This window comes from Labeo rohita, chromosome 18 (genome assembly GCF_022985175.1).
Source record: "Labeo rohita strain BAU-BD-2019 chromosome 18, IGBB_LRoh.1.0, whole genome shotgun sequence".
NCBI lineage: Eukaryota > Metazoa > Chordata > Actinopteri > Cypriniformes > Cyprinidae > Labeo > Labeo rohita.
Genome location: NC_066886.1, coordinates 25,677,487 through 25,703,472, shown reverse-complemented (window position 1 = coordinate 25,703,472; position 25,986 = coordinate 25,677,487). Strand labels below are relative to the sequence as shown.

Below are 25,986 nucleotides of genomic sequence, written 5' to 3'. Positions count from 1 at the left end.
AGTTATTCACATATTCTTATTCAGTGTTGGGGGTAACCTTTTATTTTTAAGTAACTAAAGTAACACATTACTTTTTAATTTACAAGAAAATATCTGAGTTACACCAGTTACTTTTTTCCCATTTAGTGACTGAAAGCTCTCCTGTCCATTTGTTCTCCCTGTAATATTTGTTCTTTTTAATTGCTGCAAAGTGTTGAACTTTATTCTTTTGCATTCTACTGTACAGACGTGAATTACTTTTCCTTCAGCCTTAGGCTTTTGGTGTAAAAGGGCTTTCACATTTGACAAAAACAGAACTTTTTATAATAAAAACAAACAAGCAAGCCCTTGTAACGTAAAGTAATGCAAAAGTAACGTAACACATTACTTTCCGTTAAAGGTAACTGAGTAACGTAATTAGTTACTTTTTAGGGAGTAATGCAATATTGTAATGCATTACTTTTAAAAGTAACTTTCCCCAACACTGTTTTTATTCTGTGACAGTGTACATTATGTGATGTTTCTTTTGTACACTGTGTACATTTTGGGCCTTTTTTTAATTAAAAAAAGGGGACCTACCTATAGAAGTCTATGGAACCCAAAAACTTTTAAGCTCAATATCTCAAAACTGCTCAGAATGTAGATAGAACCTTATGATTTCAAGGTGACACATTTCATATATTAACACATATATCTATGAATATGCATGCTTACGCATTACACATTTTTGACATATATGTCATGTACATGCACTGTTAGACATTTCTGTCATTTTTACAGTTATTAACCGTATATCACCCAGTATAATACTGCAAATTCACTTTGCAGTAAATAACTGTAATAACCATTGCATCATGAGAATTTTCTGTGACGTCAGACCTCACATACAGAGACTTACTGTATTTTTTAAAATTGCTGTATACCAGGGGTCACCACACTCGGCCCTGGAGGACCAGTGTCCTACGGAGTTTAGCTCCAACCTTAATCAAACACACCTGAACCAGCTAATCAAGGTCTTATTAGGTATACTTGAAATTTCCAGGCAGGTGTTGAGGCAAGTTGGAGCTAAACTCTGCAGGACACCGGACCTCCAGGATCAAGTTTGGTAAAGCCTGCTGTATACTACTGTATTTGCTGTAACAGTCTCTTTGGAGGCATTCTGTTGAGGTTGTTTTATTTTCCTCAATTCTTACATTTGGATTGTCACAATTTGCCTACACTGTGTCTACAATGCCGTAACAGCTTGGGACGGACTACACTGGATGTGTTACATCGCTTATAATAAATGGAAAATCCGTTTGTCCTTCATGTCAGACAGCGCGAGCACTTGGAGTACATTTGTACGTCATCGCTTTCATGTCTGCATCCACAGTATGTAGATAGTATATATAATGGGTTCTACATTGTCTTTTGTCGCATCGCGCTGAAGCAGCGGGGCAGCGCCGCGGGTTGTGCCCGTGAATGAACCCGCGAGAGTGGAAGAGTTCCGGAGAACATCTACTCTGTGTGTCGATGTACCTTACGAGAGAATAAGACCAGCAAATAAGGTAAAAATATATGTACGTTTGTCTGAGTGTTGTCAGATTTTTGCACACCAGTTTAACCCAGTAACATTTACCCGTAAACATGGCGGTAACAAACTTTACTATGGTAAACTGCACTGCCATTTCAAACTGCTTTTGTCAGCTTATTGAATTAAGTTAAAATTATTTTTAACAAGCAACGCTTATCATATATTAAAATTAGGTTAACTAATGTGAAATGTTGTTCAGGTGTTAGTAGTTCATGTTGGCCAGTAGCCTATTGAGTAAAAAATCGTATGTTAGCTAGGTTAAACAAGTTTTATGACTAGCTGCCTTTCTAGTTTTAAAATTGTTTATGTTTAATTTAAATTATAATTTAAGATTTACTGCATTTTTTTGTATTTGTGTTTTAAAGGCAACTGCACTGAAGCATCAAGAAATATATGAGCATGCCAGCCACTCTGTATTCTGTGTGTGTGTTTTTTTTTTTTTTTAAGTCTACCATTTCTACTTCTTATTTTTCAGAGAAGACATTTCTGTCACTAACAAAGTGGATGGTAAACGAAGGTGGTGGCCATGTTTTGGAGCATGTTTTGCCTAAAGATTCTTTGTCAAGATAAATCCAGAGGATACAACATAATGCACTGCGAAATGACAAAACAACAAAAAGACAGGAGAAATGGTGAAGATGCACTGTTCCAAGCATTGGAAGACTGTATTTTTATATGTTATACATGCAATGTTTTAAATAAAGAATTTTATATTTTGTAATTATTGTGTCTGTTTTAATTGAATGCCAGTAGTACATATGTAGAGTAAAAATAAAATGAATTCAATATAAAAATGAGAAAATGTAATGAAATCTATATTAAAATTAATGAATTACAGTAGTATATTTTTTTAGATTTTTTTAATAGTAATTTATTGTAAAACAGTACAGTTTGCAACTGTAAATTAAATACAGTTTGCTACTCTAAATCTTAATTACAGTAACTTACTGGCAACAGTGTACTGTAAAAACCCTTTGAAATGTCCAACAGTATGTATATCCATCCTAAAACCCACACATTTTAAAATTGCACAAGTAAATATAAAAGATATTGTAAAGACATGTATTTAATACATGCATATATGAGCAATATCACACGAGTAGCCATGAGATATGGCTGTATATCAGCACACTGTGATAACCTTTAAAGATATTATTAACCTGTGTATTTTACTGTGGGGAATTTATATAAGTTATAAACTTCATCTGTCCAGAGCATGTATGTATTGTATGTGAAAAGTATATATCACCTTTTAAATAAAATATATGCCAAAATATAGTATAGGACAATGTGTCATGTATTACATTTCCATAAGGGGTTCCTCAAGATTTTTTAGCAAAACTCTACTTTTAAACATATTGCTTTCTAGAAGAAACAACTGACTTTTTTAAAGAGACAGAGGTGATTTTTCTTTGCTACGAGATCCTGGTCCACATGGTTTTAGTGTTTAATTTATCAAATGAACATCAATAAAGGTTGTAGCAGTAACTGCTGGCAATGAAATGTGTTTTGCTGGTAATGAACTCTAGTGGGACCACAAGTCCGAGATTGATTGCGTCTTTAAAACAGACACATGCTGACCAAGCTTTGTCACATTTGCTGATTGACAGCATAGCATGTGGTATAGTGCAAAAAGTTCATTTTTCTAACCAACAGCTTGCGATATACAGCATGTTGGTAGCAAGCCAGAACGAGGGTAAACGCTGCCAGATCGGCCTTCCTTTACAGGCAAGCATCCTGTGTATTTTGCAGAAAACTGGCCAGTACTAAGACACAGTGTTATTTTAGTATCACTGATATACTGTTTTGAAATAGAATTCATTTGTACATGTATTTGTACTTTCGATATATTTGTAGTTGAAGTGGTGTTTTTTTTTTTTTTTTTTTTGCAAATTGACAACCCTGGTGAAAAAAACAGCACATGCTGGTAAGTATGTTTTGATGCTGGTTTAAGCTGGTCCTTAGCTGGTTTATGCTGGTCCTTAGCTGGTTTATTCTGGTCCTTTGCTGGTTTATGCTGGTCCTTGCCCAGCAACATGACCAGCTAAGGACCAGCATAAACCAGCAAAGGACCAGCATAAACCATCAAAACATACCTAACCCGTCTTTTGAACCGGAAAAAAGCCATTACTGAGTTTCACGCAGACTTAAACAAGACAAGTGTTTGAGGTTAAAAAGTATATAAATTGTTAATTTGTTTCGAAAATGACTGATTATTTTGCTAGATAAGACACTTCTTCCTCAGCTGGGATACTTTAGAGCCATCTGAAGCTGCATTTAAACTGCATTTAAACTGCATTTTGAAAGTTCAAAGTTGGGGGCACCATTGAAGTCCATTATACGGAGATAATTCCTGATGTTTTTTTCCCTCAAGAAGCATAATTTCTTATCGAATGAAGGAAGAAAGACATTAATATCTTGGATGACAAGGGGGTGAGTAAATTATCTGTAATTTTTTGTTCTGGAAGTGAACTTCTCCTTTAATACAGTAGTTCAATAAGCTTTCAATTAAGCAACTCAGCGTTCCTTTGTTACTAATTCTAAAGTGATGTTTTCGAATTAATAACAGAGGCCTGGGCTCAGCTGTTTAACTATCAAAATGAGATTTGAATCTGTGCTGGAATTAAGTAGTTCTGCAAAAAAGAGGGTTTATAAAGTCACTCTGCTGTTGTTTCCTATATGTATTTACACACTCGTGCCAGCGAACTGTTGTATAAAAGCAATATCACACTCGTAGACTTGAGATATGGCTGTATATCGGCACGCTGTGATTACCTACGGCTGAATCACAGCAGTGCCGCTATTACTTTTATACAACAGTTTGTATATATATAATTTAATTTTACAGTAATAAAATAAAGTAGGGTTATAGTTAACTAAAACTATAAAACAATTTTTTTGAAAGAGAATAAAAAATATATATGTATAAAAAAAATTCAGCTATAGTTGTCAAGACATTTCTCATTTTCATTTATTTATTTAATTTAGTTCAACTTAAAGAAATTAAAAATAATGTAAACTATGACATTTAACAAAATAAAAAAAAAATCAATGGCAAAAATACACAAAATAAACAACTAATATGAAAATAGAAAATATTAATAAAACTATAATATCTTTAATTACTTAATTACTTCATTTACATAGGGTAGACTGGGTAGAGTTGGTACAGGGGTACAGTTGAAACACCTTAAATTACGTGAATGCGCAACAAGTCTGCTCTGTGATATTTGCTTCGCATATGCGTATTAGCGCCCTCTTCCATCGTGGGAAATTTGAAGTACAGGCTTTTCTCCAGTCCGAAGATATCAGCAAATGTTTTTTTTTTTGTTTGTTTGTTTGTTTGTTTTCCAAGGTAAGTTTTAAGTTTAAGTTTCACTTCACCACGTCCTTTCACATTGAATAGTTTCTCATCCTTACATGACTGTTAAAGTGAATAAACCTTAATATGTGCTCTAAAACCTGACATATTGCATGACTTTGTGTCATGCAAGGTCATCAGAAAATCTAGAGTAATGTTCGAGGTGGTCAGTTGAGACAGTTTATTTATTATGTTTATTATTGTTATTATGTTAATTAAGTTATTGTTTGTGTTTGATCTGTTTTATTATTGCTGTTTGCAACTGTGAATTTTTTTTTTTTTTTTTTTTTTTTTTTTTGTGATTTTACTCAACATTTCAACTGTTACTATTAAAATGATGAACTGAAATTAAATATTGTATCGCTGTGCCATCACTGTAAAATGTTTTACAAATGAACTACATTTAACTAAACAAATAATCAAATAAAATACTCAGTGGAAATGAAAACTGTCGAATACTCATTTTTAAAGGTATTTTACATTTGCAATTAATTGGTTTACAGCATTACAGATAGGTGTATCAGCTGTACTCTGGTATTGTTCCAACTGTACCCAACTGTGTTTATGAGCTAATTGTGGCAAATATGACCTAGTTATGAATGTCAATAATTATTAATATTTTAGTAGACAAGTTAAGGAAATGTCATATGAAAAATCACTTCTTTTCAGTCCCTAGTTTTGGTGTGGTAACAGAAAAAGCAAAAAGTGTACCAACTGTACCTGGTCTACCCTATTTGTTTGTTTGTTTGTTTGTTTGTTTGTATTGTTTTAGTTAAGGATAATAATCCTGATAAGTCAGCTAAATATATCAGGTATACTTGTGCCAGGTTTGTGCATTTGATCGGTTCATTTAGATTAGCGACAACTCTGTAAAGGTGTTGAACTGTCGAGACATCGTCAGACATGTGTAAGTGAATCTCGCTTCATCTCTCTCTCCTCGTCCTGAAATAGAAGCGCATCTGTTGACATTCACGACGCACGCACGGCATCCTGTTCGCCCCCGTGTTTTAATCACGGCAGTCGCCCGGGCAACACAAACACTGTTATCATCCCGTCTCAAAATGGAATCGAGAATCGCTCGACAGCTGCAGGCAGCGCTGAAGTAACACGACATGCATGTAGCCCTGCGCTCTTCTCTCACAACGAGATAACCGGAGTTTACAGAATAGCTGCCATAAACAGTACAACAACACACAAGTGAGGAAGAAGTCAATAACGTGAGAGAGTGTTGTGGAAGAGTGAGTTAGTGTTGAAAAGAAATCCACTAGGCCTATAATAGGCTGTTGTGGTCTTTTACACAGTGAACATTTTTGAACAAAGATATGAAATTTACTGCTCTGTTAATTCCCTCCTTCGTCAAATTATTTATTTATTTGCGTTCTACTGTGAACAAGAGATAAACAAGAAAAATGTTTATTTTGTCCTTTTAAGTGTTTATTTATTCATATGTGCCTTTATTTATTTATGTATTTAGCTCATGTCTCATATGGAGATTCTGAGAAAACTTTTAGATCCACTCACCCAGGATCAGTCATTTTGTCATGTTCATGTTAGAGTTCATGTTCATGTTTTTTTTTTTTTTTTCCAATTTAAAAAAAAAAAAAAAAGCAAAAAGACCTCTAGGATGCACATCAGCTGTAAAGTGAGTTTTTCGGCAGGAGTTCTATGCACTTGTGCATAGAAATATTTCAGTTGACAAAGCTTTTAGAAACCAATATGAGTTTTTTATTTAAAAGAATAGTTCACCCAAAATTGAAAATTTTGAATGGGTGCTGTCAGAATGAGTCTAAACAGCTAAACAGCTGATAAAAACATCACAATAATTCACAAGTAATCCACACTTAAATGTCTTAAAAATGGATTTGTTTCTTACAAACTCGCAGCTTTTGCCTTCATAAAATGTTAATTGATGAACTGGGGTCATGTGGATTACTTGTGGATTATTGTGATTAGGGCTGCACAATTAATCAAATTTCTAATCGTGATTACAATTACAGATGCCACAATTATGTAATTGTTTAAAGGCACAATTACAAAAAAAATAAAAAACTAAATAAAATAAATCCACTTACATTATTCTGCTTGCTTAAGATGTGTGTGTGTGTGTGTGTGTGTGTGTACTTGTTTTTGCTACATTGTGGGGACCAAATGTCCCCACAAGGATAGTAAAACCTGAAACTATAGAAGTCTATGGAAAGTCCCCACAATTCACAAAAACAAACGTGTGTGTGAGTGTGTGTGTTTTTCCAACAGGTTATCTTAAGTTTTTTGTTGTTGTTTTATTTTTTTTTTTTTTACTTTTTTATATTTAAAGAAGAAATTATATATAAAAATGTGGCATGCCATTGCTTCAAACAATGAAAAAAATAGCTTTGCTTTATTCAAAACATTCAATGTAAATTGTGATAATCGTAATTAATAATCGCAGTTACAATTTTAAAGTAATAATCAACAATTATGATTTTTATCGTAATCGTGCAGCCCTAATTGTGATGTTTTTATCAGCTGTTTGGACACTCATTCTGACGGCACCCATTCACTGCAGAGGATCAGTTGGTGAGCCAGTGATGCGATGCTAAATTTCTCCAAATCTGATGAAGAAACAAAGTCATCCATATCTTGGATGACCTGAGGGTGAGTACATTTTCAGCTAATTTTAATACAAAATATGGAAATCAAACAATAGATAATGCATTTGAGTAAAGTGAATACATATTTTAGATTTAAATTGAAGTACCAAAGATGTGTGTGCATTTTCAATCTACTTTCCGACCAGAAACACATGTGGATACTAGCTAGTCCAATTCTGTGAGCAATTATCCCTATTTCTGCTGTATATTGGCTTAATCTTGTTTATAACTTTTGTTTTCCAACAAATTTACTGTAGAAAATAGGAAAAAGTTATTTCGCTGAGCTGAAGTTTCCGAGTCCACGGCACACATTTCCTCTGACTGAGATATATTGTGATTTTTTTTTCTTTCATTTTTTCCATTGCGTCAGAAATCTGGAGTGCATAGTTCCTGTTAGAGGAATGCAGTCTTTATCACGGCTATTAGATACTGTTTATTTCTCTAAGTAACAGGCTGTACACACACATGCAAGCTCTCTGTGACTGGACCAGCACCTATTCGTCTTCTCTAAACATCATGAATGCTTGCAGTCCTCTGTTTCCAGTCTGTTCTGGTACACATTTCCTTCAGCACACAAATGTAAAGAGTGATGAGAGCTTTATAAACATTGTGACTTAAATAACAGCCATAAAGTTGTCATTTGTTTGAAGCATATTTATGTTTGGCTCTTGTTTGAAGTAGGGAATGCTTCTCAAAATGACCGAATAAATAAATTAGACTTTCCCTGGGACAGGCACCACAGCCATATTTACATCCCACTATGAATGATTGTGTACAGAGCTTTCCATTCAGCATGTTAATGTAGACCAATGAGTGTGAAACACATGCCTCTGTGTTTACAAGTCCCCAAATATACTCTACTCAGCTATGTGAACGCCAACACTTGCTGTATGTTAATCTGTAATGACGCATATCTATATATCAACCCATAAAGCTTCAGTCACACTAGAGTTTGTCATCTTGTGATGGAAATTCAAAGCTCAGACTTCACCAAACTTGAACTCTGGGCCACAGTGACATTGGTATGAGCTTGTGTTTCCAGTCTGCTGCATAAATTTGCATGCATATGAATGGAAGAAATGAAGAGTGTATTGCGACTGATCCATAATTCATAATCCAATGCACGTATGCAGTGTTGCCACAAGGGGTGCTGTAGTGCACATTACTCACAAACTCTTCTTCTACAGTGTCTTTTAGGTCAACTACAGCAGTGGTTCCCAACCACGTTAATAGAAGCCCCCCAACACTGCATGTTTTCCATGTCTCTGCAATCAAACACACCTGATTCAGATCATCAACTTATTAGTAGAGACTCCAAGACCTGAAATGGGTGTGTCGGACAAAGGAGAGATGCAAAATGGGCAGTGTTAGGGGGCCTCTAGAAACGTGGTTGGGAACCACTGAATGACAGTCATAATGGAGCAATAGAGGGTATGCATTAACGTCATTTTCCTGCCGGAACACGCCCCCTCTGCCGGACTAAGTGGCAAAAGAGATGCTACGTGAATGGATTTAATAGGGAAACTATAATCAGTTTAAACTAAAGGTTGCTGGACTCGATATAATGTTCCTTACAACTTACCAAATAACCAGTGGTGCGTGGATATTGATATGCAGCCAGGAATTGTGTTTTCTGACATTTATATGTGCTTAATTTTTGACGCAGGGGAAATAAATAAAGCAAAATTGTCTGTGAACTCATTAAAATAGATCACTGTTATATATATCATTATATCATCCAGCCCAAAAAAGTATATAGTTTTTGTAAGTGTTTAGTAAAAAACGTCCGGTTATGCAGAATTTAAGATGGTAAATATTTAATTGGTGAGTTGTCAATACGATACATTATAATACTATATATATGGTATGATTTTACCACAACATTCAACCTATTAACATGAAATGATAACTGCAAATCTGTGTTTCGCTGCCTGGATCTGTTTCTGTGAATTAAAGCGATTTATTTGCTTCTCTTTTCTGAAGCTTTCGGCAGTTTGTAAAAATACACCTCAGATTTCTTGTCAAATCTCTTTGTACGGTAACACTGACAAAGGAGTATAACGTTTTTTTTAAGGCTTGGCTTTGTACTTCAGTCGCGTTCCAACGGTGACAGAACAAGGCGGACGCACTGATGTTTGGTTCACTGTATTTTATTTTGATAAAGTAACGTTACCAACTGCGCTGTCAAGTTAGCAATGCTGGAAGCCTGAAACTATGTTTTGTCTGTTTCCTTATACCAGGAAATCTTAAAACACTGACATTTATTGTCTTATTAATAATGCATCATTGTAAAAGGTCTTTTGTAAAATAAAAAAAACAAATAGGATGTCGCTTTTTGCCATTTTAGTTTCCTTTTTGTCACAAAAATGAAATGAAACTCTGCATATATAGCTATGTTACCATGTCATACTATTTTCTCCTTGTATATCTGTTAACTACATCAAATATATTTCAAGTATTTATTTCTTGTATGCATAACGTACTATATATATATATTTCGTATTTCACATCTAGGTGGAAAAATTTTTAATTTGTAATACAGTCTGTTCAAAATAAATGAAAAGAAACTTAGCATAGTAGATTTGTAAATCGTATTTGTAAATCGTATTGAACTGTGACCCACGAACCGAGGTACGTACCGAACCGTGACATCTGTGTACCGTTATACCCCTACTAGCTACCTATGGAATGTGGTGTAATGTCTAAAATACTTGAAAGTAACTCTTAATATCTTGAGAGATTAGGTTTTTAACAGTAATTCAAGAATGTATGTTGATTGTAAAATGCATATTTTGTTGTTGTTTGTTTGTTTGAGCTTCCCAACCAGCCCATTGCATATATTTACTGTATGCAAAAATGAAAAAGAGCAAATAGGCAAGTTAGTTAGTCAAGTGTTTCCAGAAGAAAATTTTAATGATTTCCACTGTTCAGCTGTAAGAGACATTGGACATGTTGTTTGGAATGTGTAATTAGATTCCAAAAATTACGTAATTGTAATTAGATTGTATTACATTTTAAAACATTCAGATTGCAGTTACTTTGTATGGATTGCACGATAACATATTATTCACACAATGGCAGTAAATTGTTCATAATTTGCTAATTCTCCCATATTCTTCTTTTTTCTCTACCCCAGTCTGGTAAACCATGATGCAATTTGATGTTTAATGCACTCTATGTTGTTGATAGGCCTAACAAATAACGGAATATGTTTTCTTTCTCTATGATTGATTGATTGATTGATTGATTGATATCAATATGGTACACAACAATCCCATTCCAACCTGTAAGACTGATAAGTTAGGTCAGTCTAAATAATCAATGTCAGTGTTCAGTCTGTAAGTTTTGCCTCTTTGTCGCCATCTCTGTGTTAAAACCTGCAATATCAGTTATTTGCGGAATTATCTTTATTACATGGGTTGTGCAATGGCAAGGCTCCAGCACGGATGAATCTAATGTTTTGAGGTGTATGTGTGGCTGTCAGTCACCACACTGGTGTGGATGTACTTTGGAATCACAGATTCCAGCCTACGTCTTGGAATATATGACCCAAATAAGAATTTTCACGGGTATTATCATCTAAACAAGTAAGTATGTCTGTTACTTTTGTTCTGAACAACAGTGGAAAAAAAGCATTACAATAAATCATGCTAAATTGGTGACTGAATCTAACGATTGCTTAGTTCATATCACACCAAATCATGCAAATTATTATAACTGTTAAACTTTGTTTTCGAATTGTTAATGTTAACATCACTGTTGCATGACTATTTAGTGTGTATTAGTGTGTAAATTTCATTTTCTGTACAGTCCATTCTGTAATTGTTATATCATTTGAATTTCATATAAAGAAATGGTTATTTTAATCCAAAAAGCAAATGTATGTTGCTTAGAACTGGTTCTCTTTAAAATACAAATCTTGTGTAATCTCACGTAGGCTATCTCAGATGGACATTTAAAACTGGAGTATAATTTAATTTCAGTCATATGTGCTTCATAAACACATAATCCTTTCTGGATTACAATTCACCATCAAAATGATAAATTCAATTATTCCAGCAGCTGTGAGAAAAGGCTTTAAATGATTTGGAACCTGCAGCATCCTTACATGTGATAAAGCCTACTAGCCAGGACATTTTTTATATATATTTACAGACGTGACGTAATGACACATGCTCGAATTTCCCGTGAATTCCTACTAGTACTGCTCAAATTAGAAACCATTATTACAAGCTTACCGTTGTGATTAGGGCTAAAATAAGGAGATAGTTTTGAACACTGGTTGGCTCAAAGCTTTAATTGAAAAAAAGTTGGAATTCATTACCTAAAATAAATAGTGTAACAGATTACAATTTTATATGCATGACTGTTGAATGAGTCCCAGTGAGTGTGAAGGTTTTCCAAATGAACAGCATTTATTTTTGCAATTCTGTAAATTCCACTCTTTGCCTTTGAAGCTGTACGTACATGTGTTTTTGTGCAATTGCAGTTCTAAATGGCTGTTTTAATTGCGACTGCTGTCTAACAACAAAACATGAGCACATCCTTCAGCAAGCACTGACAGAGCCCAACATAAAAATTCCCCAGGCTTTCAGTGACCTAACAGGTCAACCTCTCCAAATGTCTTCCAAGTCAGTGACCCTTCGGCCAGATTTGGGCTCCTCCGCACTCCTGCAGCTGTTAGGGGGTTTATTAGCGGACCGATAGGGTGTACGTTTCTAATGACGGTCCACTTCTCTGGGATACTACATCACAGCCATGGCATGCCAGGACAGCGGCCGAGAGCCACGTCACGGCTGGAATTACATATTGATTGCTTGTTTGCCACAGTCTTAACAACCAGCTCTGTCAACACAGGCTCTGAGCTGTCGCTGGATGCTTGCGCCATTTACCTGCCCTGGTAATTTAGACAGATGAACCATACAAAAGATGTGTAGAAACTAATGTGGCATTGTGGTGTGCTGATATCATGCAAAGATTAGCAGATGCTACTGAGTGTCATGATCTTATGGGGAGTGAGAGATAAGGGGCCACTTGCATGATTTACACACACATTTTCTTCAAACATGTTCTCACCTTGGAAGCTTTCTTCTGAAAAATGCATGCTCTGTATTGGGAATTATGACGCTCAGCAGACATTCTGATCTAAATCCGTGTAATATTTTAGAAGACTAAAATAAAGCCCCTCATCAGACCTGGTGGGTGGCGTAAAGTCTGCGTCTTTGGCAAAGGCATGCAAAGATGTACCGAGGTTAGCTCACTGTGCAAGAATGTATGATTTATTTCCCTTCAACCTTCCACCCTTTTCTTCCCACATCTCCTGCCTACATCAGAAAAATAAACCCGATCATCCCACCTGAAGGCTCTTGCTTTGAGTTTAACGGGCACATTGGCTGTGCAGTGAGCTAGTAGATCTGCATATTTTTGATCAGAGCTCTCTTTTAGAAAATAGCATGGACTAGCATATTTCTCATACTGTTTCTTCTGTATGTACTGTACTGTAGTATGTTAACTATGTGTCTAAAAATTATATGTGTGCATATGTTTTACAGCATTTATATATAATAGAGCACAGCAGATGTAATGCATTGTATTCATCTCGAATTTTCATTCAGGTATGGGGAATAAATCTTAAAATATCATAGTTATAGTCTCCTTTTTAGTGCATTAATTGATTTTTTTTTTTTAATTGGATTAAAAAAAATATTTGATTTACAGTAGACATGGGCTGATAGTAAAATGTTGGCCAATACCTGGCCAATTAAAATAAATAATGCTGGCCAATATGGTTATGTTTGACAATAGAACAATTTAAATTTAATAAAAAAATAAATAAATAAATAAATAAATAAATAAACGTAATTAAATACTAGAAAGTCAAATTAATTGTTTTAGTTAAATTAGGCATACAGTACAGAGATGGATATTAATTTTGAGATTTGATAAAGATTATATTTACAGTGATATATGATGTTATTTAGCACAGGTGATTTCTTCAAATGAAAGCCCATGAAGCAAAGATGACAGAGCCTAGATCAGAGGTTTATGCTCCAGTGCTAGACCCTTTGTTTGAAAATTGTATTACTGCTTAGACCATCTGTTTCACATACTATTAAAAAAGGTAGACAGCATGTTCTATGCAGCATTCAGTATGCTAGTTTTCCATTCTGAACATAGCCAGAGACTCCAGAAGAGCATGTCAGGCTCCAGCAGTTGCTAGGGAGACTGTGCTATGTTAGTGTACTGCCATCTAGTGATTCTAACAGCTTCTACATTCAGTTTTGCAAAGAAAAAAAAAATTCACGTGACAATTTTTTTTATTATTATTGTCCTCTGTTGCTGGGCAGCACATATTTTTTTTGTGTGTGTGTGTGTGTGTGTGTGTGTGTGTGTGTGTGTATGAATTAGCACCTGTGCTCCCTCAAGTCTGCACACATTCTGGCAATTATCATATTTCTCATTTTTAGATCAGTTTATAATTGCATGCAAAAGCATGTGCGTGTATGTGTCTATAGGGGCTCAGTTAAGGCTCCCTGGCCTTCATCCAACAGTCAGTGTCGTTGTTTCTGCATTAAAAGAGGTAGTATATTTCTTCAACACCTCCACGTACAGAAATAACTACCTTACTCATACATTTATTTACAACACTTCAGTCACACACAAACACACTCAACTCTGGACGAACAGAAACGTGCAGGGCGGTCAGCGAAAAGCCCCTCAATTAAAATTGGTACATGAACCCGCTGGGTCCTAATTTGCTTTCTCCAGTTTCACTGATCTGGCAACCTACGCAACCTTGAAAAATGTCACTGCACCACTGCAGCCAGCCAATAGGGAGATGGTGGATGGAAAAAAGGCAAGGTTGAACCCATATCATGGTATATAACAAACAAACAACATTTAAAGAGACAGTTCAGCCACAAGTGAAAATTCAGGCATATTTACTCAGCCTCTCATGGCTCAAAACCTGTATGCAGAACACAAAATATATTTTTAAGAATGCTGGTAATCAAATATTTTTGGACCACATTGAGTTTAATTAACTATAAAATGCTGTAATGGAAGCATTTTTTTTTTTAATATCTTGTTTTTACATGACATGGAGGTGAGGTAATGATAACAAGATTTAAAAAATTTTGTTTGCAAATGCCTTAAAGGAGAAGTCCACTTCCAAAACAAAGATTCACATATAATGTACTCACCCCCTTGTCATCCAAGATGCTCATGTCTTTCTTTCTTCAGTAGTAAAGAAATTATGTTTTTTGAGGAAAACATTTCAGCATTTTTCTCCATATAATGGACTGCTATGGTGCCCCGATTTTGAACTTCCAAAATGCAGTTAAAATGCGTCTTCAAACGATCCCAAATGCGGTTGTAAACAATCCCAGCCGAGGAAGAAGGGTCTTATCTAGCAAAACGATTTGTTTTTTTTTTTATTAAAAAAAATACAATTTAAATACTGCATATCGAATTTGATCTTTTAATAGCACTTAATACATTAATACGTTAAGCCATATTAAGTGTTAATGGTTTTCTGCAGGAGAAAAACACTTAACGAGACTTTGCGCATTGCATTCATATTCTGCTGTTCTATGGCCACGGATTTGTGGGTCTTGTCTTTATATTGCTATTAAATTAGTTTTAACAATTGCGTCTTGTCTCCATTGGTAACATGCACAATTTGCAGAGAGTGCACGTGGCAATTGCAAGTGACATCACTTGCAGAAGTGCAGCTGTCTGCGAGTGCAAGTCTGAAAATGCAAGTGCATGTCTGCAGCCAGACCCTACTGAGAAAATATCTGAGTTTCTTTTTTAAATAAGTAACATCAGTTACTTTGTTTTCCCATTAATGGCAGCTCTACTGTCCCCATCTTGAGAGAAATTTAGGATTAAGTGCAGAGGTGAGCTGTGTAAACATGATGCTTGCTGTAGTTCTAGACTAAATGTGAACATGCATTTACTCATCTCACTTGCACAAAAACAGGCGCATTATTCCTCAAAATGAATAGAAACTGTGAAATGCAAACTCCAAATGCAAACCTGCAATAAAATTAATTATGTTAAATAACACAAATACCCTTTACGTGTTCAAGCCTTAAAGTGCCCCTGTTATGGATTATAAAAGGTTCATATTTTGGTTTTGGGAGTCCCCAACAACAAGTTTACATGAATGCAAGATCAAAAAAACACTTTTACTGTCTTATAATATGCATTTATTTTTACCTTATTTGCTCAATGACTCCCAAACGGTTCGTTAAAATGAATCATTTGTCCGAACCACTTATTGCGTGGCACTAATCTGTGGTGATTGGTCCCATGACCCAGTCTTTTGTGATTGGTTTAACGTTACTGCATGCAGCAAAATTCAAACACGGAACACCCATCACCGATACTCTAGCCCACAACTCGATGGAAAACATTGGGCTAGTTGTTCGCGACGTAGAACGTGGACAGACATTATTCAAATGTGTTACTTTGTGACGTATGGCCGTAACAGAAGAAGATTTGAATTCTTGACAACTCGTTCAGGCAATTGTGAACCAACTCTTTTTTTTTGATAGACAATAAGTTTATGTATCACGCACTGTCTGCTTCACAACTTTGTAGATAGTTTATGTTCACATACAGCTACATGACACACTGCATGAAAGGTCATATTTGAAAAGGCATAATAGAAGCACTTTAATTTAATGCTAATAAGCAAAGATGACTTTAAGTTTACATTTCCTTCAGCCTAAGGCATATTCATTTCACTTTTGGTGTGAAAGGGCTTTTACATTTGCCAAAATCTAAAAAAAATGTTTCTATTAAAACAAACAAGGAAGCCCAGCCCAGATGATAATAAGTAATGCAGAATGCATTGCTTTCCATAAAAGTAACTAAATAACACCATTAGTTACTTTTTTAGGGTGTAACACAATACGTGACCCCAGACCACACAATGTATACTTTTGAAAGCTGAATAAATAAGCTTTTCACTGATGTATGGTTTGTTAGGATAGGACAATATTTTGCCAAGATACAACTCTATGAAAATCTGGAATCTGAGGGTGCAAAAAAAAAAAAAAAAATCTAAATATTGAGAAAAGCGCCTTTAAAGTTGTTCAAATTAAGTTCTTAGCAATGCATATTACTAATCAAAAAATACGTTTTGATATATTTACTGAGGGAAATGTACAAAATATCTTTATGAAATATGATCTAATGATTTAATGATTCTAATGATTTTTGGCATAAAAGAAAAAATTATAATTTCGACCCATACAATGTATTATTGGCTATTGCTACAAATATACCGTGCTTAAGACTGGTTTTGTGGTGCAGGGTCAAATATTGTAATGCATTTTTTTAAGTAACCCAACACTGTCAGTAATGGATTGTAACTATTCCATCATGATGTATGGATTATTAATGGCCAGTGTTTCAAAATGCATGCATGTATTTATTTATTTATTTGACTGCGAAACTTCGCCGACATTTTGCCAAGTGACTGCACAATTATTCTGCCGTTTAACAAAGTTTTTAGCACTTTTCTCTCGTAGAGAAATTATAAATTATAAACAAATTATAAGGTGATAGATTGAGTGACAGTGGACCTATCTGCTGCTGCTGTTTTAGCACTGTTTATCTGTCACAGATAAAAGGACACGTAATGAATTAGATCTCTCCTGTCATGATCTCAGCATGGATGATTAGTGGCCATGGATGATTATATGACAATGAACCTTTTTTGCCTACAAAATAGCACCAAAATTCCATTACCAAGACTGCTGCAGTTTAACGAAGCTTTTAGCACTTTCACGCATCTGTCAAAGAGAAAATGATAGCCTATATTGGATTGGCTCTGTCCCATCATGATATCATTATGCATGATTAACGGCTTATGATTGATGTATGATATCATCCGTGATTAACCCTGATTGATTCCAGGACAAACAGTTCTTGTGTTGAAGCGAGTGTATTGTGCGAGCGGTGAGTCAACATGGACATCCCATGGACTTCCCAGTGACAGGACACAGATCATGCGCGTGATAATGTGCCATTACATAAGCAACGATGATGACTATGGTAAGCAGAGAGGTCGGCCGAAAGCAACTAGGGCTCCTTTGTTGATTGCAAACATACACACACACACGGCGCGCACTGTTGTCCGGCAGGCGTAGGAGCTGCTCTTCCCTCCGCGCACGGCTCTGGCCCCATCGGTGGCCGCATATTTGTCTGATGAGTCAGGAATGTGGTTGCATGCCTTACACATGAGCTATTACTGAACACAGGCCCCAGTAGAGCACAGCCAGTGCGCTCATTCACAGACGGGGAGGGAGGGAGGGAGGGAGGGAGAGAGCGAGAGGGAGGAGGCTCAACAATAGAGAGGCAGGAGCGCGCTGAGCCAAAGTCAGAAGTGAACAGACGCACGAAAGGAAAGAGTGTGGCTGCGGCGGCAGCTAAAACACAAAGGCCTTTTCATCCCTTTATCATCAGAGGAAACATCTCCACCACTGATACTAGCGCTCATCTGAGCTCCGAGTGGATTGTGTAGGTTTTCTGCGTGTCGCCTGGATGCCCGTTGACTTGGTGATCCCTCCTCCGCTGTGGACAGACATGCACGAGAGCGAGATGAGGCTGAAGATGCGCGTCAGGCGCATCAAGGAAGGACGAGATCTGAGAGGTGAGTTGGACAGAGAGTGTGTGCTTGTGGGATTTAGATATACAGGAGAGTTTTGCATGCACCTTTTGGTCATTTAGGATTTCCTTCCCTTAATATTTCACCTTGCCACTCTGTTAGTGTAGTTATGGGAGTGTATCAGAGTGCATCATTGCTTCACAGTATGTGTGCATGTGTATATGCAAGAGTGTGTCTCATTCGCTTGGTGTTATTGCATCTCACTGACCTCCTTCTTATGTCTGGACATTGATGACAAGTAGGTGCAGTCGATTTTTAGTTACCTGTCATCATGAGTTTCAATCTTTGACTTAATTTAAATACATGGCCAGCACAGGCGACTTACTGCATTATTCATCATGAGCAAACTGAAAGTGAATGCAAACAAGAGATAATACATTAAAAATCACAAAACACCTGTTTTAAGTACTTTATACAACTATTTTGTTTATATAAGAGGAAATAGAAACTGTCTTTGATGTTTTATGAAAATTAATGTAGATTAGCATTTACAATTTTTCGTGAATATTTCAAATGAAAACTTTGGGTCTTACGTGTATGATATTTAAGAAACTCGTCCCAGCGGTTTTGCTACAACACTTTCTCCCACGTCTTATTTAGAGTTTGCCAGTACAAAAGTTCAGGTGAAGATTTGCAATACTATATCAGCAGATTTTAATTGCCCTCAATCTATCATTGCTTGACATCAACAGCAGAAGTATGGAAACCCGATGACTGTGAGATTTGAAATATGACATTGTGTCATACCATCAATCTGAATGTGTCTGAACTTGCTGGAGTATCATATCCCCCTGAACAAATTTAGCAGGCTTGTTGTAAGCTCCTGCTAAGCAAGGCCCTAAATACTACAGATCTGTATTTAGTCCTCACACACTCATGCACACATTCATACGGATATATTTTGAGACATAATGCACACTGTTCATTTTTTATTTCGTTTCAAAAAGCGCAGATAGAACTCTCCTTTTGTTTAATAAAAAATAAAACAGTCTGCACAAAACAAAATGCATTTACCCAAAGTGACTTACAAAGGAGGAGCTAAAGCAATTAGCTAACAATAATTGCAATATGCAATGGCAGGTTTATTAGACAACTAGTTTAGGATCACACCAGTATATACTATGAAAGTGAGGGTTGTTTTACTCAACCACTGAGTTTTCCAGCCTGTAAGTGTAACTCCTGCGCACCATGTGGAGCGCTGAGGATATTTTTGGGGACTGATATCACTGAAATCTCTCTGTTAGAGAGGGGATCTGTGCTGCCTTTTCAGAAGCTGTAATATTTCAAACCAGATGTTCAGGAAAACCAAAACACATTTTTTGTGGATGTTAGATTAAGTCGCTTGTTAAGGGTTCACTGCTGTTCTTCTTTATTATGGTTGTCTTGTTTTTCAGTACAGTTCCTGTTTTAAGCATAAACTCACTTCATTTTGATCTGTTTCTCAAAAAACAAGACTTCTTAAGTTATTTTGCTTCTCAAGTAAATGTGTTGATTTAAAAATAGATATCTGTACTGGAAAATGACAGCAATACTTTTTTATTTTATTTTTTTGCAGTTTAAATGTGACTGAGCATGTATTGCTCTATTATACACTCAAACCACATGTCAGATTCTTCAGTGCAAGCACTTTTTGAAAGTTTTGCATTTTATGCAAAACAAAACGGTTGCTTGCAACACAGAATATGAGTTAATCCTATGCTAAAATCAATAATGAAGTCATTTTTATCTCAGCGAGCTGCATGTCATGCAACCCTCAGAGCGGATTTGCTCCGCCTGTCTGTCCGCCACACTAGGACATGCTGACATCATGCCTGTGGAATGTTAGCCATCAGGACGGCCAACCAGGTCTGCACTAATTCAGTCAAGGCACTTCACATCTGCTCGCCTTCTATTTTTCTGTCCTTCCACATGCTTTTCTTTTTTCTGCATGGTCTGGAAACTAGCTTTGACTTTGGACTGTGATGTCATAAGGCAGGCTAATCAGTCGTGGGATGTTAAAACCTCATGTCAGAGCATGTTTGCCTCACCTGGTGCACTGGGTGCTAGTCAAAACTTCTGGGGTGCATATGTGTGTGCGTGTGTATCCCAAAGAGTGGAGACAGCCTGTTGGCCACCCGCATGTTGAGCAATGATGTCATCTTGCTTGGCGGTTGCTTTTAATAGCTGGAAACAGGCAGCCCTTGAGCTGGGCCTTAAAGGGCCAGGCGCTCCTTTTAAACAAAGCACGTTGCTGATTTGAATATTCAGTTTGTGCTTTTATATGATCAAAACTCCCTGAGTGAGAGGTTTGAAACAACTTCCTGGTAGCTTGTTAAACTCTTGGCTTGAAGTCAATGGCCTGGGGTTACACCGGTGTAATTCGAGTAACACTGACACTTTTTTCCGTGACAAGAGCGGGTCATGATGTCATTTGTGACTCATGTGAAAAGGTCTTTTAAACAGGTCTGTTTGGTTTGACTCACAGAGCGTATCTAATGGCCTTGCTGAATGATGTCATGTGAACATTACATTGAAAAGTCTAGAACTCTTTATCTACTGTGAACTGGGTTAGTAAATGTTGAATTGGATGAAATGAGTGGAATGGTGGATGAATAAATGCCTTCTCCAGTCACATGCATCTACTTACACGCTCTTACTTCATGCCGATGAGCTCATCTGCTTTTATTGCCTGTATTCAAATGTTTATTTTCTTCTGTCACTATTTTGTTTTTCTCAATCTCATAATAGTCATTCTTCCATCTTGATTTGCATGTGCTTGTATGTCTCAGACAAATGAACCAGGCAAACTCAAACACTAAGTCAAAGTGATGTCATTGCCCTGTCTGCTGGCTTTGGAGCCTGAGGTAACGTGTCTCAGATTTTTAGACGAGCGAGTACTGATTCCAGATCAGCAGTTGTCTTTATTTCAGTTGTTTAAAGAAATAACACAAGAACACTGTGAATTTGAATGATGCTGCTTTAGGCTTGAGGTCACCAAATAAGAAGGCTAAAAGTGGCTTTATTAGAGATTAGAAACATTAAATGGAAAATAGTTATGTTAAAATATTGTACATGGTTAAAACAAACAAATAAATAATACTGTGACCAGTACATGGGAGGGCATATCTTAAGTAGGTCACAGATTTATTTTAAATATACAATACAGTTCCTCTGTGCTGTTATCGTAATACAGAAGTTGTGGGGAGGACTCGCTACTCTTTTGAATTTAGAATGAATTCTAAAATTATTTATTATCGATATCATTATATTTATCATCCTTGGTGTGAATAGAAGCTGGAGTGAGAGAGTGGGTGTGTGTACGTGCTTCCTCTGAGTTCTGGTTGGGTGTCAGTGTTCCTGTGGCCTGCTTCATTCCCACTGCTGATGCTGGTCACAGCGAGAGGAGATGAGATCATGCAGGAAGCAGGAGACCGGAGAACCAGACACTGACACCCTATCTGCCTTGTAAAGTGGCAGAGCTCGGCTTTCACCAGCCCATTGGTTTTCCCATTTCCTTTTCAAAGAGGGGGTTAGATACTCTTGCAAACCAGCAGTAGCATAGACCGTTGCTTGAGTGAAAAAGTAAACACGGGTTCAGAGAGTGTAAAAACAATACCACGGTTTTGCAAGGAACAAAAGATTTCTTCATCCTGGTGGAGGGTCATCTACTGTACACCAAGTGTACTGGATATGCTAGAGCAGAATTGAAACGACAGGATGTTTCTGCTGTGGCGGAAAGGCTTCTTGGCCCCTGTGGAATTTGTGTTTGGGGTTCATGTGTAATTCAGTTGGTTAGGATGTTTGGAAACCCCCTTCATTGTTAATAAGATTCCATTCTTACTGTAAGAAATTGAGTTTGCAGCAAAGTGTGTGTGTGTGTAAGAACAATGTACACGCACACAATATTATTTTTATGCTTGTTGTTGTGTTGGTTTGCCCTCAATGTGTTTGCAAATGTGTGGTAAGCTGAATCATATCCTTGATTATATTCATCTTAAACAGTTCTCTTCTTCTCTGTACCCTTTCAGGTGGCTTTGCAGCTTTTTCTTCCTGTTTTCCTGACCTGTGTGAGAGTAAACCAGCCACTATACTGCCTCTCAGTCTGTCCCAACCCTGTTTACCTGTGGCCAACATCGGTCCCACCCGCATTCTGCCCCACCTGTACTTGGGCTCCCAGAGAGATGTCCTCAATAAGGTTGGTAGACCTCAAAAGTTAAAATAAAGTTTAAAAAAATTAACAAATCTTGGCTCGTTGTATAACTATTGCCTACAGACAACTTGAATATTGTCATATCAAGAAAAATCTTTCAGTTTCTAGTGCTCAATAATTCCTGTCGTGAAGACATAACAAATTCATGAGGCATCATCAGATAACCAGGAATAGTTTTCTTTTACCTGGAGGGTGTTTGTGCATACCTTGGAATGACTGAATTATAGCATATCTCATCACTTACATAGATAACAGCCAACTGAATGCGTTCCGGGAAAATACTTTCATTGATGTTGGGCTGAGTTAAATGTTAGCCCTGTCAAGTTGACATGAAACTCACCACCAAAACATTTTTTCTTGACAGATTATCTTTCTACATATTTCTCGTTTACAATAGCTTTAGAATGCATAACAGACTCACTGATACAGCTGGAATCTGCTCAAGGAAGATGTTGGATTTTTTTTTTCCCTAGTTCTATATTTGTCAGTGGAATTCTTTGGAATTGGACTGTTTGTATGAACTTCTTCAAAACATCCATCTTTTACCAGGAACTGATGACTCAGAATGGAATCACCTATGTACTAAATGCCAGCAACACCTGCCCCAAACCTGATTTCATCAGTGACAACCACTTCATGCGCATTCCCGTCAACGACAGCTACTGTGAGAAGCTGCTTCCTTGGTTGGAAAAAACCAACGAGTTCATTGGTAAGAATCTCAGACTTTGTGGTTTGCTGAATGGACAATGGTGTATTCTAGCAGCAAGTTTGTAAGAAATTAGAGAAGGTAGAACCTCTAAGGTTTGGGGTTTGGTTAACACAAGCCATCTGTGCATCAGCATTTGAGGGAGGTATGAATGATGTCAGCGTTTGAGGTGGTGCGAATGAGATTACCTCATTGCTTTGTGTGCAGTTTAACAGTGGAACTGCTTTTGACCAGTTTGCTGTTTCTCTCTATTCACAGACAAAGCCAAGGTGTCAAACTGCAGAGTCATCGTCCATTGCTTGGCTGGCATATCCCGGTCTGCAACCATTGCTATTGCCTACATCATGAAAACTATGGGCCTGTCCTCAGATGATGCCTACAGGTAACTGCAGCTCTTTGGATGTTCAGATACTCTATGGACTGGTGAAAAGACCAGCCTAGACCAAGATCCAAGTCTCATAAATGTCTCAAGACATGGCTTCTGTCATTAAGTCTGATAAGAAAAGAAAACCAGCTGAATTCTGGCATCTGAACACTGAATTTGTTCATATCTGACATTCCTGTAGGTTTGTGAAGGACCGTCGGCCATCAATATCTCCAAACTTTAACTTCTTGGGTCAGCTGCTGGAGTTCGAGAGAGGCTTGCAGATGAAAAAGAGTCTACCCTGTGACCCCATAAGGTTATCAGGAAAGACTGAAGAGGTAACAGAGGTCCGAAAGACGGAGCGGCAAACCTCAGAGAGCGATCACTGTGACCAGCGGTCTCCACAAACCACAGAGATCACGGTAAAGCCTCCATCACCTACCTCACTGCAGAAAGACCTAAGCTCCCTTCACCTGTCCACCGAGCGAATCCTTCAAAACAAACGGCTCAAGTGCTCCTTCTCCCTTGACATCAAGTCTGTCTACTCCTCGAGCCAAAACCAGCTATCTTCTCCCAACTCCTTATTGTCAGACTCTGAAAACATACCCAAACTCTGCAGACTTGACAGCATAAATAACAGCAATGGCGTATGCCAGTATCCTTCAGCGGTGAACCACCCAAGCCCTACAGAGTCACAGTGTATTGCTGTGACTAGCAAGTCCAGGACGAGCCAGCAAAGAGAGAGGTGGGAAAATGGTGGCTTGGAGAGGTTATCCGCAACGACTCTTTCCCTAAATCTGAAGCAGGGTAATTGCGGGCCAAGACCCCAGGATCCCATTTGCGAGACCAACTCAAAGGCGCCTTCTTTCCTCAGCTTGCCGCTGGGTAAATCTCCTTCTTGGACCACGCATAGAGGCTCAAATGAGGCCACCACCCCTATCACACCCACGGGCGACTGCCCTTGGTTCTTAGGCCATAATTTGGCACCATCTGGAACGGCTACCGGGAGCTCTCTGCACTTTGGCAGTGGTCCTGCCTATGCGGCTTACAGTTGCAGTGGCCAAACTGGCAACTCCAAGCCCAGCGTACACCGAAGGGACAAAACGCAAGAGCCACGGGACTTTCAGAACAGCTGGCTCGAGGACGGGAAAGCAGTAGTGTGCAGCGTATCACAAGTGGACACAAAATACAAGCGCCGCAGCTGCCAGATGGAGTTTGAAGAGGGTATTAACACAACACAAAGCAGCGAGGAATTTGGGAAGCTGGGCAAGCAGTCCAGTTTCTCTGGTAGTATGGAGGTCATCGAGGTATCCTGACAAAGATGACAATCTAACACGAAGGCAATAACTCTAGCGAAAGCTGTTTATTTATTACAGAGTTCTGTTGTTAAAGAGCTTTGGATCTGGGAGGGACTTGTGTCTGTCGCCTTTTTCACACCAGGGCTGAAAAGGTGTAGTTTATGTATTTAGGAATACAGTAAGCACACTGTCCATTGGTTTTGCAAAAAGTCAAGTCTCTGGTATGGTGCTGGACTACAAGTGTTTTTAAGGAACTTATGCGAAATGCACTCACACCAAAGACCTCACAGAGTGACCTTTTCTGGCATGTCATCCTATACTCAGAATGAAGGAGGATGGATGGAGGATATTTTTCTAGCATGACCATACAAAGACAGTAAACATGAAAGAATGAAATGAGCGTGCAAGTGTTTTAATGCAAATTAGGGCAGTCACACTTAAGGACTTCTTACCTTCACCCTGAGGGGAACTGTACGAATGCCCAACTTTGAGATGATGTAATTGCTGTGCGACATTTATTTTTTGTCATTGCCCAATGTTTTATTTAGCTATAAATTGAGTAAATAAGGGCAGTTGCATTCAATAATGTCACTATTCAGTGTTATACATTTTATCAACAATGTATTAAAAGAGTGAAAATATGAAGTGTATGTTCAAGCTGAGATACTCTCAGACCTACTACTGTGCACTGAGCATGCTCAGAATGGCTGGCTACCTACAAAAAGACAAGCTGCATCCAGCAGCACTATGTACTAAGCTGTAAATCTAGACGTATTTACATATATGTGTAAAAGAAAATTTACTTCAATTTTAATGGTCTATTTAAAGTTTCATGCATTGTTGCTTTAATTTATTGTATTGGTTTCATTCTGGCAATGAGCAATAATATATTATTTGAAAACTTTACAGTCTTCTGTCATCTTTATTGCAAACACAGCACAAACACATACATTTATAATGACTATAAATAGAGGAGCTAAAATACACATACACACACACACTTTACTTTTGTATGATATCTAAATGGGGACAAACCATAAACTTTGTTTTTTAAAAAACGTTAATTATAAAAACTCAAATGTACACTCAAACCCTAACACGCTAAATTTTTACATTATTAGAATCAGAAAAAAAAAAAAAAATCTCTACTTATATCATTTTTACAAATGTGGACGTCTCTGTATATCCAAAAATTTAGGGTTTCC

At 37.2% G+C, this 25,986-nt stretch overlaps 1 protein-coding gene across 1 annotated transcript; it reads left to right on the top strand.

Annotated features, from left to right (window-relative positions):
- The first annotated feature begins 17,916 nt into the window (after positions 1-17,916).
- dusp8b (dual specificity phosphatase 8b) lies at positions 17,917-25,685 on the top strand. The gene is made up of 5 exons (XM_051134920.1): positions 17,917-18,209; positions 22,232-22,398; positions 22,963-23,122; positions 23,378-23,501; positions 23,686-25,685. Exons 1-5 carry the CDS (start codon positions 18,101-18,103, stop codon positions 24,797-24,799), a joined length of 1,674 nt encoding a protein of 557 aa, XP_050990877.1. The 5' UTR covers positions 17,917-18,100; the 3' UTR covers positions 24,800-25,685.
- Positions 25,686-25,986: the final 301 nt, after the last annotated feature.